At 46.9% G+C, this 17,878-nt stretch overlaps 3 protein-coding genes across 3 annotated transcripts; 2 read left to right on the forward strand and 1 right to left on the reverse strand. All coding sequences in view use genetic code 11, as the record gives it.

Moving 5' to 3' along the window:
• Window positions 1-1,577: 1,577 nt before the first annotated feature.
• Window positions 1,578-8,585, forward strand: EGR_04131 (hypothetical protein; the record flags this gene model as incomplete). The annotated part of the gene is made up of 7 exons (XM_024493380.1): window positions 1,578-1,613; window positions 3,157-3,279; window positions 3,414-3,884; window positions 3,968-4,133; window positions 5,966-6,405; window positions 8,048-8,150; window positions 8,230-8,585. The coding sequence occupies 7 exons, from the start codon at window positions 1,578-1,580 to the stop codon at window positions 8,583-8,585; spliced, it is 1,695 nt and encodes a 564-aa protein (XP_024352294.1).
• A 1,425-nt stretch (window positions 8,586-10,010) lies between these two features.
• EGR_04132 (SWI/SNF-related matrix-associated actin-dependent regulator of chromatin subfamily E member) lies at window positions 10,011-12,767 on the reverse strand (the record flags this gene model as incomplete). The annotated part of the gene is made up of 5 exons (XM_024493381.1): window positions 10,011-10,453; window positions 10,768-11,734; window positions 11,823-12,439; window positions 12,502-12,594; window positions 12,710-12,767. 5 exons carry the CDS (start codon window positions 12,765-12,767, stop codon window positions 10,011-10,013), a joined length of 2,178 nt encoding a protein of 725 aa, XP_024352295.1.
• A 2,527-nt stretch (window positions 12,768-15,294) lies between these two features.
• Window positions 15,295-16,431, forward strand: EGR_04133 (Caspase-2; the record flags this gene model as incomplete). The annotated part of the gene is made up of 1 exon (XM_024493382.1): window positions 15,295-16,431. One exon carries the CDS (start codon window positions 15,295-15,297, stop codon window positions 16,429-16,431), a length of 1,137 nt encoding a protein of 378 aa, XP_024352296.1.
• Between the last annotated feature and the right edge of the window lie 1,447 nt (window positions 16,432-17,878).

Consider the following 17,878-nt stretch of genomic DNA (forward strand, 5'->3'; position numbering starts at 1 on the left):
GGGCTCCTGGCACCCAGTGCGCACTAGCTTACTGGCATTGCAAGTATTTGTTCCACAGCTTATGCATTGACTAGACATTAAAAATCAAGCGCTCTACAGGCTGAATCACCGCGATCGGCATTAAAACTGGTGCACCTGCGGCTGTCTTTGAAATATCTCATTGCCAAGTGGCTGAGCGTCTCATAACCAAACTGTGCTTGCAGTCCTATTCCGATTCCCATGCATTCCCTTCCACTGTTGCTTGCTGTCTTGACTAAGTATATCTGAACAGTTCAGCGATATGTGCATCAGTTATTGCCCTTGACACTAGCTGCCTCGTGCCGTAATACCACGGTAGTATCCTTTTTACGGCTGAAAAGCTAAAAGTCGTGATTTGACTTGATCAGTAGGTAGAATCGCTGCACAATGACTGACTTAACCCAGAGCGTCGGACACTACAATGTCCATGGCAGTTTTCCTCTCTGTGTTGGTTTTAGCCTAAAGGGGTCGGGATTGTCAGCCTACCGCATCGGACACGTTGGACGAATTCGGGTTTGATTCTCTGGAGGTCAGACACCCTGTCCCCCATGCGTCTGGTCCCCGCCATGAATGAGGCCGACGAGGGAGCGGGCGTGAGCTACCAGTCGAGTTCGGGCATCAGTGAGGAGAGCTGTGTCCTCGGCTTTGGATGGTGTAGGTCTGAGCTTCCCCCCATCTCCACATTCAATGAGCCCACTTTCGATTTGGAGAATAAGGAAAATCTACGGGATATGGGTACGTTCCAAAGCGGTCGAGGAAGTGTTTTTTATAAGTTTTACTAGATCCTGGTGATAAACGCTATACTTTTCTTCCACTAAAAAAGCCCAACAAAATTACTGATCATCCACTCTACCATTCCTGTCTGATTATCTTAGGGTTGGCATCTCCGTAGCGCACCGTGGGCCCAGCCTATGCCATCTCAGTTGAGCATTTCCTAAGTAAAATCTTCAAAGGCTCATTAAGCATCGGGAAGTCGGTCACTGGGCGCATCCACTTTGAGGACTTCTCCATGCAGCTTCGATTGTGTGCACTAGTCAGTCCCCAAATGCAGAAAGCGTTTTTCGTCCCAAATTTCTACCCAATTTACCTGCTTTACCTTAAGGCATAACCCATTTATGGAATTCAAGAATCGAGGAGGTATGAATGCAATGCTTCGTGCGGTATTTCTGCTTTAATAATTCATAAGTTTGGGAAATATTTTCCCTCTACCACTACCTGTGGATGCAAAAGAAGGCATATTTTAATCCTTCACACTATTCACTTTTAGTTAATACCGTTATTAATGTGACCCCATTGTCTCCTGCAGTCCAACTGCCCAACCTCGTCTCCTGGTCCCGAGACCGCCAATTGAGGGTTCACAATCTACCGGCTGCTTTTTTGCACGTCAGTGGAGTGAGGCCATCATCTTATCATAGTCCCTCACGCCCAGTGGCCTCAGAACCGGCTGCAAAAGATTCTAAAGCCGCTCTTTCTGTATAAAAACCTTCTTCCTTTCTCCCACTTCATTTGTGGTATCTTTTTACTCTTTTTTTTAATATTCCAGACCGTGGATGGTAATGATGTCTCCAGCAGGCGCCCATTCTCAGAACAGACAGGTTATTTGTACGCCTGTGCGGCATTAAAGTGTCTCAGTAACTGATTAATGACTCTCTCCCTCCCTCTCGTTCTTTGTACAGCTTCTCAATCCACCAAAACAGACCCTCTTGCCTTCCAGTTTGTCGCGCAAGAACTCTCCCTTCTTAGCTCTTCCATTGGCCTGGTAAGCTAGCAATAATCTTCTCGGGGCAGTGAGTGATGACTTCATTTGTCTGTTCCTCCTGCTGCTAGTACCGAATTGATGATGTCGATCGCAATGAAGTAGACTGCACAGTTCGATTGACGCTCTATTACTGCCGTCGTAATCACTACCATCACCGCACAGTGTGTGGATTCGATGCAGGCAATGAGGCGGCTAAGTCACGCGATCGCGCTGACTCCCTTCCATTGACCGATCTGGACGCGCTCTTTCAGTCCACCACCGTTGCTAACTCGCCACGACCGACACCGTTGACGGTGACGAGCTCAGGAAGGACTCTAGGGTCTCTCCCCAGTGCCGGCAACGTAACCCTTCTGGCTCGATTTCCTCCCGCCTATCCTGCACCCAATTGCCCTCCCACTTTTGCTTTCATCGCCTCTGATCCCGTCGTGCATGAATCAACACTCATGCGTATGCTTAAGGTATGCTCGGCTAGTTTTGTGCTTCCACAGGTTACTTGAGGTGTAATTCAGTGGACTCGGTGGTACACTGCATAGGTAATGAATTGGCATGTAAGTGCTAAACTGTAGCATCTGAGTCGTCCTGGAAGTTTGGCCTCATTTGTAAATAAACTGATAAAATTTATGCTTTTTGATGCACTATACTACAAACTTTGAAGGCTAACCTGGTTTCATTAGACCGTTTGCCCATGTATAAGAAACAATTCTGAGCACCTGTATATTGATGCCACTTCTAGCCTGTTGTCCAAGCTTTTATCTACCCCACTTTCCTAGTTTTTTATTTTGAGGCCACTTGACCGCTGAGGTGGCGTTTTTACTCTTGAGACGACCAAATTCCCACTTTGTTACAGATCTTTGAGTAGATTATTTGTGAAAGTTCATACCCTGGCTTTCATTTTGTTGCAATCTTTTACCCCTAGTGTCATTCTTTGCTGCTGCTTTTCGCGTAGCAATCAGATGACCCACTTTGATGTGCACCACTGCTTCATTGTGATTCAGAGAGTGCATTCCACCACTCTGCTTTTACTGTAACGTCTGTGGTTGAACCGAAAACACCCACATGATTTACTGATAGAAATTGAAGTGGAGACTAATGGTTCTGAGAATGAACTTGTGTACGCTTCAAAATCTGCATTGTGAATTCACTCGCCACACTGCAATATCAACTCATCACCGCAATGCGACGAAAGAAGATAGAGTATTTTTCAATTAGGGGACATTCTAGTGCTTTGTGGATGTTTATGATGTTAAGTAACAAATCAACTCACCTCAGCGATGGTATTACGGTTATTGTAAATTCCAGAGTTGTGTTTCATAACAAAGCATCTGCATTAAAGTGAGAACTTAGAACGTGTAATTAGTTCCTCCTCACCTCCGTTACAGGACATTCAGCATACGGCCGAAAAGACCGTTTCTGCTTCGCGTGGGTGTCTAGAGCCGTGCATCCGAAAGGTCTTCAAACATCTCACCTCTACCAATTTGGCATTTTCTTCTGACGAGGAGTGTGTAAGTTGAAGTTATCCTTACCATCTGTAATCCTTTTAATCTTCTTCCACCCGCAGAAGACAGGTGATAATGGGACCAATCTGGCGTCATCCGATCCCTACGTCAGCTTTGCTCAAGAAAATCCCGATTTTCAGGCTTCCACCACCGCTGAGGGAACTGACGCCGTCTCACAGCCGCCCTCCCAGGATGTGTTCGTCCCCTTTCCACGCACCTCCGGGGTTCGTATCTCCCCCTCAGGCCTTATGGTGGCTTTCGGGCTTCATCAACCCCTTGTAGAAATTGTTCAAGCTGCTAGTCCAGTGCCTCTAGCATCCACTCGCACACCTCGCTCCTTCCACGACTACCTTCAGCTCACAGAGGGCAAGGAACACCTCTTTTGCAAGGCTGCAGACAGGCAACAAAGGTTATTGCAGACTGGAGATCAGGCAGTGGGTGATACTTGTAGCCAGTTAAAAAGGTCGCTGAGTGCGGATGCTGTCTGTGCTGGTGTTGTTAGAGAGACAATACCAGGTACTTCCAGTTCCTCCCTAATGACACATGGATCGCCAAAAAATGCCAATCGAAGACGCCACTTTTCAGGAAAGACCTCTGGCGAATCTAGGAAGGTGACCTGTTCGTGTTTGTTGTGTAGCAAATTTCATTACCACGATATGTAAAGCTTCCAAATCTGTACTTTGTTCTATTTCAGGTATCCACTGCCTCTACTGGAAAGGCACCAGTCGTGGGCACCGAGCAGCCTACAATAGTGAATCAAAGAACGCAGATGCGTAGAACATCCTATGCCACGCGTTTCACTCCTTTCCATGCTTCAAATTCCCTTCGAAAGGCCTCTTTTGATCGAACTCGTTCTAACGGTTAGTCTTGACAATTTACACGATTATCACACTCGTGGCATATTGTTCAAAACACATATTACACTATTTAACCCTATTTACCCACTTAGCCGTCGGTATCCTAGTCGAGAATGTCGTACTTCTCCATTACCACTTGATTGACGATACGCCCTCGTCTCCTACTACTGTGTGTATTTGAGCTCACTTTTGTCTGCTTTTGCATAGGTTCGCCACGAGCAGTTGTCAGCGAACTCTCATCATTGATACCGATGTCAAAGTACCTTGCGACCAACTACTCGTAAGTCACTTCAACGGGGGCCTTTTCTCAATTTTGCGCCGTTAGAATTAAACCAACTAAAATTCGTGCTTTTATTGCTTGAGGCAGAAAACGAATGTTCCAGTTTTCACATTTGTGTATTTGGGAAGTCAGCCCGTCTGGACTTGCCATTAGACGCTTTTACTGCCTTCGTGATGTGTGAATGATTGTATTTGAGGGACTTATTCATGCACCACCTTAATTTACTGGCTGCTTTGCCGCCTAAGCACATGATTGCCACTTATAATGTAATAATTTAGTGGTTTGTTTAACCATTTTTTTGGTTACGTGGGCCTTGAAGGCCCCACGATTGTATCTCCGCTGAGCGGCATAGCCCACGGGCCGTGCCAGCAGCCCCTCAGTCCTTCCGCATGTTGCAAAAATTATGACCTCATTCGACTTCAGAAAAACGAAGGTGGGAGGGGGGCGCTACGTATAAGTGAACCAGTTTTCTTATGAGCCTTCAAAATGCACCTAAGTGTGCTTCCATAATCCATGTTAAGTGCTGCAGAGGCGGTTTTTTGCACAGCACATGATCCCACAACCCATGCAAAATGCTTTGAGTTAGGCATGGTCTAGCCGAGGTTTTTCAAAATTGACGTACATCCCATTCACTTTTCCTTCTTTATCATTCATCCAGGCTTGACATTGCCGATCCGAAGCGCATGTGCTTACAAAACCTAAAGGTCGCTCAAACAACTGGCCGGTTGGATTTGATTCAGGTTAGTTGAACTTCGCGGATCCGCGCGAGCACATACACGCACGCCTCCGGCTCATCGGACTTCAATTCTCATTCAAATACAGCCCGTCCGTGTAACGCTAGCAGATATTCTCAGATCCTAGATACTACCCTTAGCCTAGCTCTCTGTAGTCAAGATTAGTTTCATCTACTTTTGTGGCAGATGAAAATTAAAGCTTTTTAGGTTAAATGCATTCAGTAATATCTATTTAGTTGTAACTGCTAATTAATTCATCCTCGAATCTGCTGAATCATTCCCTTTTCCGCGGGTTTCTAATCGCTACTCTACATCTGTTGGGGAGTGAACTTTCCACCGTTTTGCGTGTAGCTAGCTAATTTGTTTAATTCTCTAGTTTTGGAGCTTTGTGGCGTCTCTGGCTGGCGCGAAGTTGAGGCAACCCCCCTTTCCCCCCATCGTTCCGCCCTACGCCAGTCAATCTATTGGTCGTGCCTTCTTTAATACTTGGTGAGTTAATTCCAAATTTGTTAAGCCTCTCCTTCTCTACCTTTTGGAGCGTGAAAGTCAAATTATAGGTCAATTTGAGGTTGGTACGCTCATGAAATTTCATACTCAATTGCCGCGTTTGATACCTCCTATTATTGTCGGGAAGATAGACAGAAGGGCTAAGCCGAGCCGCTGGTACTTGTTTCACTTACGCGTTTACTACCAGACTCCCGGAAGAAAATTAGTATTTACAGTTTGACTTTGTATTTGTCTAATATATTACCAACTTTTTAAACCTAATCTCCTCAGTCTAATTTCTTAAATCCGCCATGTCACGTATATGTGACGTACAGACTTGGGTAGGAGAACCGGGCTGTCAAATGCATACTACAGTGATGAGAGACGTACTAAGATGGGTGCTCGTAAAATTTCCGGTTCTCCTAGGCTCTCTCACTTTCTATCCCTCGGGGACGTCCAGAGCTTGACAATGATGGGTTTCGCAATGGCCGCGATCGACGCGCAGTCCAGTCCGCCAGCCCTCCTCCTCACTGCGCCATCGCAAGTCGCCGCTGTAGCTTTGAAGCAACCGCAACGCACCTCCTTCACCTACTTCCGGCCTTGCCCCCTTGAACAACAAAAGAGCCCACTTCGGCGCGCATTTCAACAGGTGCACCAGTCCGCCACTGGGATACAGGCATCGCGAAGATCCAAGTCGACTGCAATGCTACCCAACTTAGCTCTTCTGGAAGCTCATGAACCGCTCACCTTGACGTCTATGGAGAGGGCAGACGAGGTGCGATTTACACATGAAATTTTAATCCAATTTAATGTTTGTCATAACAAATTAAAAAAGTCTCCCTCATCAACATTGAGTGCCAGAAATTAGTGCCTACATATGCTTCTTCTTGGGCAGATAGCAGGTCCTTGTATAGTCCTTTAGGGCGAGACTTTCATTAAAAAGATGTATTTCTTCATCTCATTAACCCGTTTTCGTCTACGCTCCAAATTGCTTTCTTCAGATTGAATATTAGTGGGCGATATGAATATGGCTACAGAGCATTCATATAGTGCGCATTTTTCACCTCGGAAAATGCCACTCTTTTTTATACCAATTAAAATTACACCCTTTGGCTGTCAATTATCCTTAATTGAATCTTTTCGGGTTCTGTATGTAGCCCCTTTTTTGTTATAACGATGGCGTTAGTTCATGGTACGTGGTTGCACTGATTTATGTCTCAGTTAGATCGGTTGAATTGACAGCGACAAGGTAGATGGGGGTAGCGCTTGACTTGAGAACAGTCACACTACGCCTTGACGCAAGGAATCTTTATCATCATTAGTCCTAAAGTTTTATTTGTAGAAACCGCATACTTTTGTGCGGTTCTTTGCCTGACGCGGCACGAGTTTTCTGCCAATGCAACTTTATAAAACGGTTTTTCTTCTAGAAGCCATGTAAAAGCCTAGCCAGGAAAGGGTGATGGTTACCACTATGACTTAGAAGAAATGAGGATGAAACACTACCTTTCTTTCTCCCTCATTATAAAGCGCTAATCGCACGGGTCTGGAAGGCTCTGCATTGTTTTGTGGAGATCAGGCTTTCCTCTGCCTGATTGACTAGTCTTAACTGTTTCTGAAGGCTGAGTTTTACGCCCGTTCGAGTTTTTTTTCTCATGCTGAGTAGATAGATCCTAGCCGTGGCTGTTGTTTGGCCTTCTACAACAAATTCATTAGTGAGAAATTGCGTCTGAAGTCCATGACACACACACAAAGGGAGCCTGGTCTCCTGCGGATGAAGTGGGACTTTAGGGGGTGTGTGATGGGTGCTGAATCGTTGGCGGATCGCCAGTGATAATGTTCTTTCCCTTGATGTCATTTCCCATTGCAGGTCAGTCAGTGAACTGTAAAATCGCGCGACTTTACAACTTACGGAAGGGAACAAGTCAATCCTCCTTGAGGCGTATCGATGGACCCCATCCGCTCAGCTTCCGTCACGATTTTCCCATTCCAATTGATGTAGGCATAAATGAGTGGCTTTTTAATCACCCGTCATTGGAATCTCTCGACGTCTTAATTTCGAGTGATTTCAATTACCCATTATTATGGACAACAGGAAGTCTCCTTCGTCGCGATATGGTGATGGCTGAGTGATTCATCACCACTTCTTACTGGGTTGTATGTCCTGCTACTACACCTTCTCCAAATGCTATGCAACAAACGTAACAAGAAGCTTATCCAGGCTTGAAACCAAACTAACCTCAGTTTGACATTTGATGACGAGAGAAAAGCAGTGGAGAGTGCAGCAACGGACTGCGATGGCGCGTGAAGACAATCGAACTTTACAATTCCATATAAACTAAAATTCGTTACAGCGAGGGATACCAAAAATTCACAAACTTGTTCCATCATTTCGTATATGCCATTCCTTTTCATTTTAGCAATCACAAAGCGCTACTCTCTTCATTAAAAGGGCGTCTCTGAAACCCACCACGGGAGACTCCACACCCACTCGAACGTCACACCAGGCAACAACTGTCAAATGTATGTCTAACTTTAATAACTTCATGCCATTCACCAAGCAGGAATGTCAGCTGATGTTTAATTGCATCATTACTTTTAGCCGATAAAAGTCTTACCGACCAGTCTACATATGAGAACGGAACGAGTGTCCCTTCGTACGCGAGGACACGGTCGAGCAGTTGTTCAGTCAATCCTTTACCTTCGACCGAGAGCATAACCACGGACCCTTCGGAGTCACCTCAACCTTCTTCACCTGGTACTGCTCCATGCTACAAGGTCTCCGTTACAACCGATATTGCCGGTTCCGAGGTGTTTCGAAGTCGTCAAAGCTCCGAAGAAATCGCCAACATCGCTCTCCTTCAGCAGCACTTTCGGGAACAAGTGCTGATGGACATTGGTGGGGTTACTGGCGAGGAGCCTCAACAGGACGCTCCTTACACCTCTCACGTTTGGTGAGCACAATGGCTGGGGAGCTGGTCTGTCCAGTGATGGCTATACTGACTATGTAACTGCTTTCCGTCTCAAGGCTGCTGTCATTCAAACACGTGCTTCAGTACACGCACTTCCTCAACGTCTACATCAGCCTCCTATCTGCGTGGGATCTCATAATGCCCCGCGCCAACTTCTCCGCCCAGTGGCACAAAGTTTTGACATGGCTTCATGCTCGCTCGCGCCCCGATTTCTATCACCTCGGATTGGCCAAACCCCTCGACCGTCAGAGCCAAGTTCTTCTCTCCCCCGGTGAGTGGCGATCCGAACACATGCCGCCCGCGCTAACTCACCTGCTCAGCCTTCCATCTGTCCAGACAGAGATGGTTGGCCCTACGGGTCTCGCGGAATTCACTGCCACTCCGGCTGCTAAGACCGCGACCGCTAGTGCGGGTGGTAGCCTGATGCGCTGCGCAGTTTGCAACATCACAGCGCGTGGTGTGATTGTGGCCTGCCCCCTCTGTCACCACGGCGGCCACATGGAGCACATGTCAGCGTGGTGCATGCGGCAGCGTGACAATAGTACAAAGGTGGTCTGTCCGGCGCCCAATTGTGATTGTCACTGTTGGTATCTAAAGCTGCCCTCCGAACCTGCTACTGATAACTAACCTTATGAGCCGCGTTTTTTGCATTTTTTTTTTGATTTCTTTGGAGTAGTGAAAAGACAATCGTAATCATTTTAACTATCCGAGTTACTGTCTTGACGAAACGTTGCATTCATATCTAAACGTAAAGCGATGACTGCAACAGACGGCAATCTAAGTGTCACCTTACTTTGTAGGCCCGGACACTCATCCCAACCCACTCCCTCTTCAAAGAACTGATCTTGTATATGCAAGTACACAGGAAGGGATGAGAGTTAAAAGTGCACACATTTAAGATCGGAATGAAAAAAAGTGAAGTCTTCTCGACTTACTTCAGACGGGGATAGAGCAATTTATGGATGGAGTACAATTTCCTATTGAGGCATGGCGTAAAACGTTTTGCGTCGATGATACTGCGGGTGGACATTTGGAGGCAGACTCTGCTCTCCCCCTCAGTTTTGAATGGATTTCACAACTAGATAGATTCGACGTAGTGATCGCTGTACCCGATACAGGTGTCTATAAGCCGGACACGAACCGGACAGGCAAAACTCAGTCAGTTATTTCACCTTTAAAACACCCAAAGGAAAACCTAACATTAAATTGGTTAACCTTTTGAGAACATGGGAGCAACAATAGTACGCCCAAAAACCCCACCAGCAAATTTTGGAACCTGATCTTGAAAGTATTGGGACCCAGAAGAATGGAGCAGCCACAGATTCATTAAATGAGGTACATAAAAGCGACGAACACGTGGACAGACCGACAGACAAAGTTTAAGTACAAATGCAGGAGGGATTGGTGTTAATTACTGACCAGGAGCCGGTGGAGTTGGGGTAGCGGCAGGGTGCCGAGGGTTAGGCGAGGGCCTTCGCATGGCCGACTGATCCCCTGGCGATGCCACACCACCGCCACCAGCACCCCCCGAAGTGGCAGGTGCACCCATTGAATGTTGCTGTTGTTGCTGTGGTGGCGGTTGTTGTGGATGTGGTGCCTGCGGGGTGGACTGAGGTTGAGAAAGAGGAGTGGACTGTGGAGCCATCGAGGGTCTCTGTGGTGGCTGTGAAGATGGATAACCTGCCGGTGGATATTGTTGGGGCCAATGTTGCTGTTGTGGCTGCATGTAGGGCTGATGCCCATAACCACCACCCGGTGGCATCGGTTGCTGCTGTTGTGGTGGGGGGCCGTTGAAGTAGACCCCGCTTTGGGAGGACGGAACCCCATAGGCCGGCGGTGGAGCTCCGCCATAGCCTAAAAATAGGAGTATGTCCGAGTTAATCTTTCAGCAGAACTTGGGGTAGCCAATTTACAACAACTTGGGATTAATTCAAGTGGTGCGGATAGACAAAACCTGAAGTAGCATAATAGACTTGTAGCTGCAAGTTAACAGTATTGGTTCATCTAACCCGTGTAATTGACTCACGATTGGAATTCTATCAAGTTTGGGAAAACAGTACAGATAGTCCTCGAGCACTGAAAGGTTCAGTCTTTAAGCTTAGCACGAATTTCGCGCATCAGACCACCTAGTACAGTTACAGTATCACCAAATATTCTAAACTACTTACCCTGATAGTACCCAGCGGATGGAGCCGCGACCTGTTGCGAAGGTAGTGGTGGCTGATTCTGAGGAATCATTCCCATTTGCGGGTCAGCAGAGGCTGATGAGACCGGGTAGTGTCCAGAGGGCGGTGGCTGCTGGGACATGTCGGATTGTTGTGGTGGCGGAGGCTGCTGCTGCTGCCAATAGCCCTGCTGATGAGGATGGTGCATTACCGGCGCTTGCTGTTGTTGCTGGTAGGGCGGAGGTACAGGAGGAGCCTGAACCTCCGAGTAAGGCGGGCGCTGGTAGCCGTGTGGTGGCGGGGGATACCTTTGCGGTGGCACCATACCCCCGCCTGGGTACCCCGATTGTTGCTGGTACTGCCCTTGCCACGACGGGTACATCTGCTGTGGTTGAGAAGCTGGATAACTCGGTGGCGGCGGTGGAGGTGCTGGTTGAGGCTGCGGAGTGGGGTAACTCGAGTAAGGAGGTCTCCCACTTTGAGGATAGTAATTCGGAGGATAACGACCCTGGATTGGAGGCGGTTGTGGAATCGACTGCTGTTGTGGCTGTTGCTGCTGTTGGTGGTATTGATATTCAGGTAGTGGGGGTTGCGGAGCTTGTTGATTCGGTGGCACCGTGTAATTCGGAGGTGGCTGTGAGCTACCACCACCCATCACAGTTGATGAACTTTGGACCATCGACTGTTGTTGATCCTGTGCCATTTTGGAGTTGGGATCATCCACTTCTGCGCCCGGTTCGGAAGCGGGAACATCTTTCTTGATAGACTCTTCAACGAGTGCATTGTTATTTCTCTCTGCCTCCATCACTCCCTCCATGGATGGTGGTGGCTGTGTTGATGGGGGAGCATAGTGAGGTGGGGGTGGATACGCTTGTGATGCCGGTGGGGGAGGACAAGGGTAAGGTTTCCGATTGTACTGGGCCTGCTGCTGCGCTTGTGCGTAGCCAGGATCTTCCATCGAAGGTCCCTGCTAGAGGAAACAATATACAAGTGCTAGAATAAAAAACAGGCACAACAGAAGCGAGCCAGTCAAACCATACATTAGGCGCGTGGGGAACCTGGGAAGCAGTCTGTACTTGTTGTTGCTGCTGCTGGAGAAGCTGCGCTTGACGACGCCTCTCAGCTTCTGCCATCTCGGCCTCTCTTTTCAGAGCACGCTGTTTACGAGCTTCATTTTCTGCAGCCTGGCGCTCACGCTTCTTCTCTTCCTCACGATCCAGATCCTGTTTTGCCTTGACAATCATGTCAGTGAACTGGGACTCTGAGATCCGAGGAGTTTGAGCCATCAATTTACGATACTCGGTGTAAAACGCAGCTGATTCGTCCTGAATGCGGTGCATCTTAGCTTGGTGTCGTAACTCACAGTTCTCGATTTCACTGCACAGATTCTTTTTGTGACTCTTCAACTGTTTGACCTGCATCTGCAGAGTTTGTATACGAGTCTCAGTGATTAGCTGGCCAGGATCGGGTAGCTTTGTGTCATTAAGAATTTCGTGCATGAGACGATGGTTGCGTTGGAAACGAGCCGCCGCCACGTGTTTCACAGTGAACTGTTCATCTGGATCTTCTTCATTGTCTTCCAGAATATAAGACTCCCGTAAATCAACCGGTGGTTCATGCTTTTCACGAGCTCGCGCAGCACTCCGTCGCTCTTCCTCCTCAATTACCTTTTCGGCTACAAAAATAAAGTTGAAGGAACAGAAGCACATGATTGAGAAACATGAGTACGCAATATACCTCGTTCCTTAGCGACAACCCACGCTTGGTAGGCAGGAGAACTGTGATATTGTCGAAGAGTATCGTTGTAGCGTTGCTTCTCAGCTTCGTATTCTTCAATGTAAATATTTTTTTCCTCATCAGGTAACTCGCGCCACATCTGCCCAATAATGCGGCCAACCTCCCATAATTTCAGCTGAGGGTTTTCATTTTTCACTTTTTCCCACACCTACAGACTCAGGATCGCGAACGTTCATTACCTTCCTACTGTACCGCATATACGGCATTAGGGGTTTCTCTGGGGGCTTCGGAGGCTTAGGAATACGTGCATCGGCCTGTCGTAAGAAAAACAAACGCAGCCTACCCTTGGGAGAGTTTTTCCTGGAGGAACTATCGATGAATGCATTATCAGTAACCAACAAAAGGACGAAATTGAACACGTAAAATGGCGAGAGCCCGCTAGGCGGGCGGGGTGGCGACTTCGCCTGTTTAGTGCTCTTAAGGCAACGAATAAGGATAATTCTGATTCAATTACTTACTGACACTTTTCCAGAAAAATTTCTCTAAACACCCCTAAAATTCTAACCTACTTGTTAGGGTTTGTCTTGCATCAAAATCAGCACAAGAAGCAAAACAGATACGATGGAAAATTAAAAAAATGATTGTTATAGAAGTTTGTGCTGCATCTGGTTTGGTGCAACAACCAATTTAGAAATGGGACTCTACCAAAACCAAAAGTCTAACAATAGCGGTATTACAGCCATTGCTGCGATGCAGTTGGAGCAACTAATTCCAGTTCATGGCCTTTGGGCCATGCCAGCAGCCCACATACCTTCTTTATGTCAAATATATATATTCTACCCCAGTATTACTTCTTTTTTTATTTTAGAAAAGTCCTGGGGAGCCATACTGATGGCATCGGAGAGCGAATCCGATCTTAAAGGACATCTATCCTGATTCCTACCGCTAGGTGATAGATCTCAACGGAGCAGAAGAAGTACGTATGCGACGGATGGACGAATCAGCAATGACTCCAAGCAGAAGGACTGAAATTGGCGTTTACCACAGGCAACCACCCCAGTCCCTTTTTCAGCAGGAAAGCTGGTAACAACTGAAGTGACACTGGACGTGAACCATCTGGGAATTTCTCTACAGTGTCTACACAAAATTATCGATAAAATGAACGTGCGATACCTCCTCTACTTCCTTACTAACTGGATAGAGCCCGAATGGGTATGACGGGATAGCTGCGAAGTAAGAACAACGTGGCTAGGAGGAGCAGAAGCACAACCCTTTCTCTACAGACCTGTGTTATACCTCAGCCTCCTTTACCTAAGTCCGCCTCAAGCCAGTGCACTTACACCTGCCTGTGGACATACATGAATGCTAGCACAATCCTCTGTCTCTGAATCCAGTTCCCAAACGGAACAAAACGTCAGATGCGGCTGGATTTTTAGGAAAAATAAGTGACGTTGAGGTCAAGTATCACCTCAGATGCATGAAAGTTTGGTGACAGGCACAGCCGGCTCGCCGGTGTTTCTTTACAGCATCGACTTTGTTGTGATGACTGATGCGGGAGTTTGAGCAAAAGGAGCACTTGGGACAACGCGCAAAAGAGAAGAGTAGATGTGTAATGCGCTGGATGTTCGTTTAACAGCCGATTTTGGCAAGAGTCTACTTTGTTTTAGAGATTCTACTTAGCTAGATGAGCACGCCTTAAACCATGCCAGCAGCGCATATACCTTCTCTGTGTTGAACATATGTGTAATACAATGGTGGTTTGTCTCTCGGTATTGGTGATGGACCACTTTTTTACTTTGAAATACCCTTTTTGCTTCTTGCTGGGTGGGCTGGCCTTCGGGCCTTGCCAGTAGCCCAGACACCTTTTCTGTGCTGAGTATATATATTCTGCCCAAGTATTGTGCCTTCTTTCGCCTTCAGGGAAGTCTCGAAGCACTGCATCCAGCAACCTTACCAAAATTATTTTTATTCTTGGTCGTAGCCAGAATAGTACAATATGTTTTTGCAACCATTTTTGCTAACTACAGTTGTGAGCCAAATTATATATTCCCCATGAAATATGCATGAAATTCTGTAATATGCGTTATGTGACACATATGCTGCCATGTATATTTAGCATTGTAATGCTGCTCCTTTTTTTCAACATATATCTATCCAACTATGGAATATGATTTGGCTGTGAGCGATGAAGTTGCAGCCACAGCTAAACAAATACTTTGAGCTGTTACACATAAATCACTTGAAATTGAGCAACATATCCTCACTTCTGGAAGTATTACTTTTAATGTGATTTGAATGTACCTACGTACAATTAGACGAGGGACCTTGGTGCGCATTCTAAGTGCTTGTAATGGTCTTGAAGGTCTCACGAAGCTATTTCTAGTGGACAGTTGTCGCAGAAACAATGTGTTGCTCTTCCACAAGGTGGTAGTAGAAGTAGGCCAGATCCTCTGACTTATTTAGTACCGGTTTGGCCTAATTTTTAGTATATTCCTAGTCTTCCCGAGTAACATAATTGCGTTCCATTTTTTAAAACTATAACTCATTATTGATTTTGCTTTCTAATTCCCTCAACTTACAATATTTGAGTGACTTTGTAATCCGGCCTTGTGAGAAGCAAATGAATGAAATAGTTCTAGATGGTTATCTGCCAATGAATTATTAGTTAACAATGGTTTTTTTACTAATATACTTCTTGCATGACCACAGTGTATATGCTCTTGTTCGAATTCGCTACTTTGTGGTGCTAATTAAACATAATGTATGGGCAGGTGCTATTTTTTGACTCCAGGAATGAATAGTGAACAACGGCAACGTCTGAGTCGGATGCAGGTTGATTTCGTGAAGGGACTGCGTGACATCGAGGAGATTACCGATTACCTCCTTTGCCATGAAATTCTTTCGCGGACTCAGGCAGAGAAAATCCTCTCCTCTGGTCCCATAATCGCTGATCAAGTTCGAACCCTCCTCAATGTTTTAGTCCGCTGTGGTCCCGATGCCTATGATACTTTCGTATCCGCCCTTTCCGAAACTAATCAGTCGTCTCTCGCCGAAAAAATGGCTAATTTAAACACAAACCCTCCACCAGTACCTTCAGTTTTACCTTCAGCCAAGGTGGAAACTCATGTTTCGGAGCAGCCCACGCAGTCGCTTGCTGCATACCCCGTCAACTCTACTCCCCGCGGCCACATCCTCCTAGTAAACATTTCAAACTTCGAAGTGGGCTCAGGTCTCAGCAACCGAGTTGGTTCATCAGAAGATGTTGCCGCCTTAAAATCCCTCTTTACCGACCTCGGATACTACGTCGAAGTACTTCTAGATCCCACCGCCACTGCCTTGGAGTCTAATCTCAGCGCCTTTATAAAAAGCCCCAGTCACTATAACGTTGACACTGGTGGTCTCATTGTAATGTCCCACGGAGTGCAGGACTATATCTACACTGCTGATGGAAAACTCTTTGCCATTAATGATATCCTCGAAGCCTTCACGAACAAATCCTTCCCAGCCCTAGCTGGCAAACCCAAGTTTATTCTTTTTCAAGCTTGTAGAGGGGAGGAGAAGGATCGGGGATATATATACGAGCCAGATAATGCAAGTTTTGTTGCATCCCCGTTGGAAAGCGTGGACGCTGGGGTACATAAGACATTGTGGAAGTGTCTGCCTTACATGAGTGACTATATAATCGCCTACTCCACCCTACCAGGCTTTGTGTCCTGGCGCTCGGAGAAGGCTGGAAGCTGGTTCATCCAAATTCTCGTCGATGTGTTTCGCAAGTACGCTAGCTCCCTTCATGTGCTCGACCTACTGACCGAAGTTAATCGCCGTCTGGTGGAGGAGTCGCAGGAGCGCGAATTTAAGCAGATCACCCAGCAGTCGCACACTCTCACCCGACCCTTCTATCTCGCTGGCACACAATCTCAACCAAGGTGATCTTGCATCCTCCCTCTAAAGGAAGCGAGTGAGAAGCAGTGAACTTCTACATCTGTTAGTCACTTTCCTAATTATTAGCTTTTCTTTACTTGACATCCGTGTTCTCGGTCGTGTCTAGTTGCAAATAATGGGCCATAAAGGTAAAGCCGGCGTGTTTACATCCAACGGCAACGTCCTAGCGTCGCGTTCAATGTAGCTTATTCTATCAATGCATTACTAGTCAAGTTGCTGTAACAGACCGATAGTCGCAATGGGGATATACATGACCCCTAATTCATCTGCTGATCGGTACTGTTTAGTCTCCAGTAAGGCCCAAATGTGATAAGGAGCAGCAAAATCGCGGGCGAAAATAACATCTCGTTGGACCCAGTGGACTGATGAACCTCGGGATACATGGCCGGTCATCTGTACGAGTCAGGATTAATCCTCACACTACTACTAACTATGATCAGTAGTCAATGCAAAAGGAATTAAGGCAATTTTGGTGTTTGATGCTTAAACTGTTTTGTAGCTGTTAAATCTGTAATGTTAACTAAGTGAACAGGTGACTGACAATTGAGCAACGGCGGTAAGTATAGGTTTGGAATGGCAAAAAAGCAATAAAACATAGTGTATAAATTTTACAATTCAGGAGGACTGTACATAGGTGGGCAAGCGTAACCAGTTCTACTCAGCCATCGCCATGAGTTCATTGAAGGAGACGGGATGCCAACCGGAATCATACGAATTGAAGCAGAAGGCGACATTGCGGTCGAAAAAGACCTGCTGTGCCTCTAGACGGTACACTTGTTTGCCCTCGTGGAAGCGATTTGCAATGGGAAGGAAGAGGAAGCCTCTCTGAGCTGCCGTCTGTTCCACCTGTTCCCTCAAATTCGTCGGTGGAAGTTGTGGTAGAGGCACGAACGGTGGACGACGTGCAGTACCACTGTTGGGAGGCCCCGAGGCCAGCTGGGAATTCGGTGCTCTTCCGTACGACAAGGCCTCCTGAAATGGCAATACAATGAGCGTGTTCAGGGCGGCCACATAAACCCGTAGTAAAGAACATGAAAGACACTAACCGGAGTTATTCCACGCATCGCACATTCCATGAAGTTGAGGGCCTTCGTGAGCGCGTCCTTGATACTTGGATAATCCATCAACTCGGGGGGGATTTGACCCTTCCAACCCGAGTACCAGGCGCCGATTTCGCTAAAAATCTGGCCGGTGGAGGGAGCGTGACGATTGCGCGAATCCACAGCTTGGGTGAGCCACTCGGAGAGACAATGGAGCCAGCGTGGCAGGAAGAAGCGCTCGAGGAGGTCGGCTATTACTGCTGGGTCGACAATTTCCAGCCAACGCATCACCCAGTTCCAGGGCTCCATATTCTGGTCCGCAGGATTTATCTGGTGACGAAAGACGCAACAGCTAAAAGTTCCCACCCCTTTAAGTATCAGGTTCAGGAGTCGAC

This window comes from Echinococcus granulosus (genome assembly GCF_000524195.1).
Source record: "Echinococcus granulosus chromosome Unknown EG_S00024, whole genome shotgun sequence".
Taxonomy (NCBI): Eukaryota; Metazoa; Platyhelminthes; class Cestoda; order Cyclophyllidea; family Taeniidae; genus Echinococcus; species Echinococcus granulosus.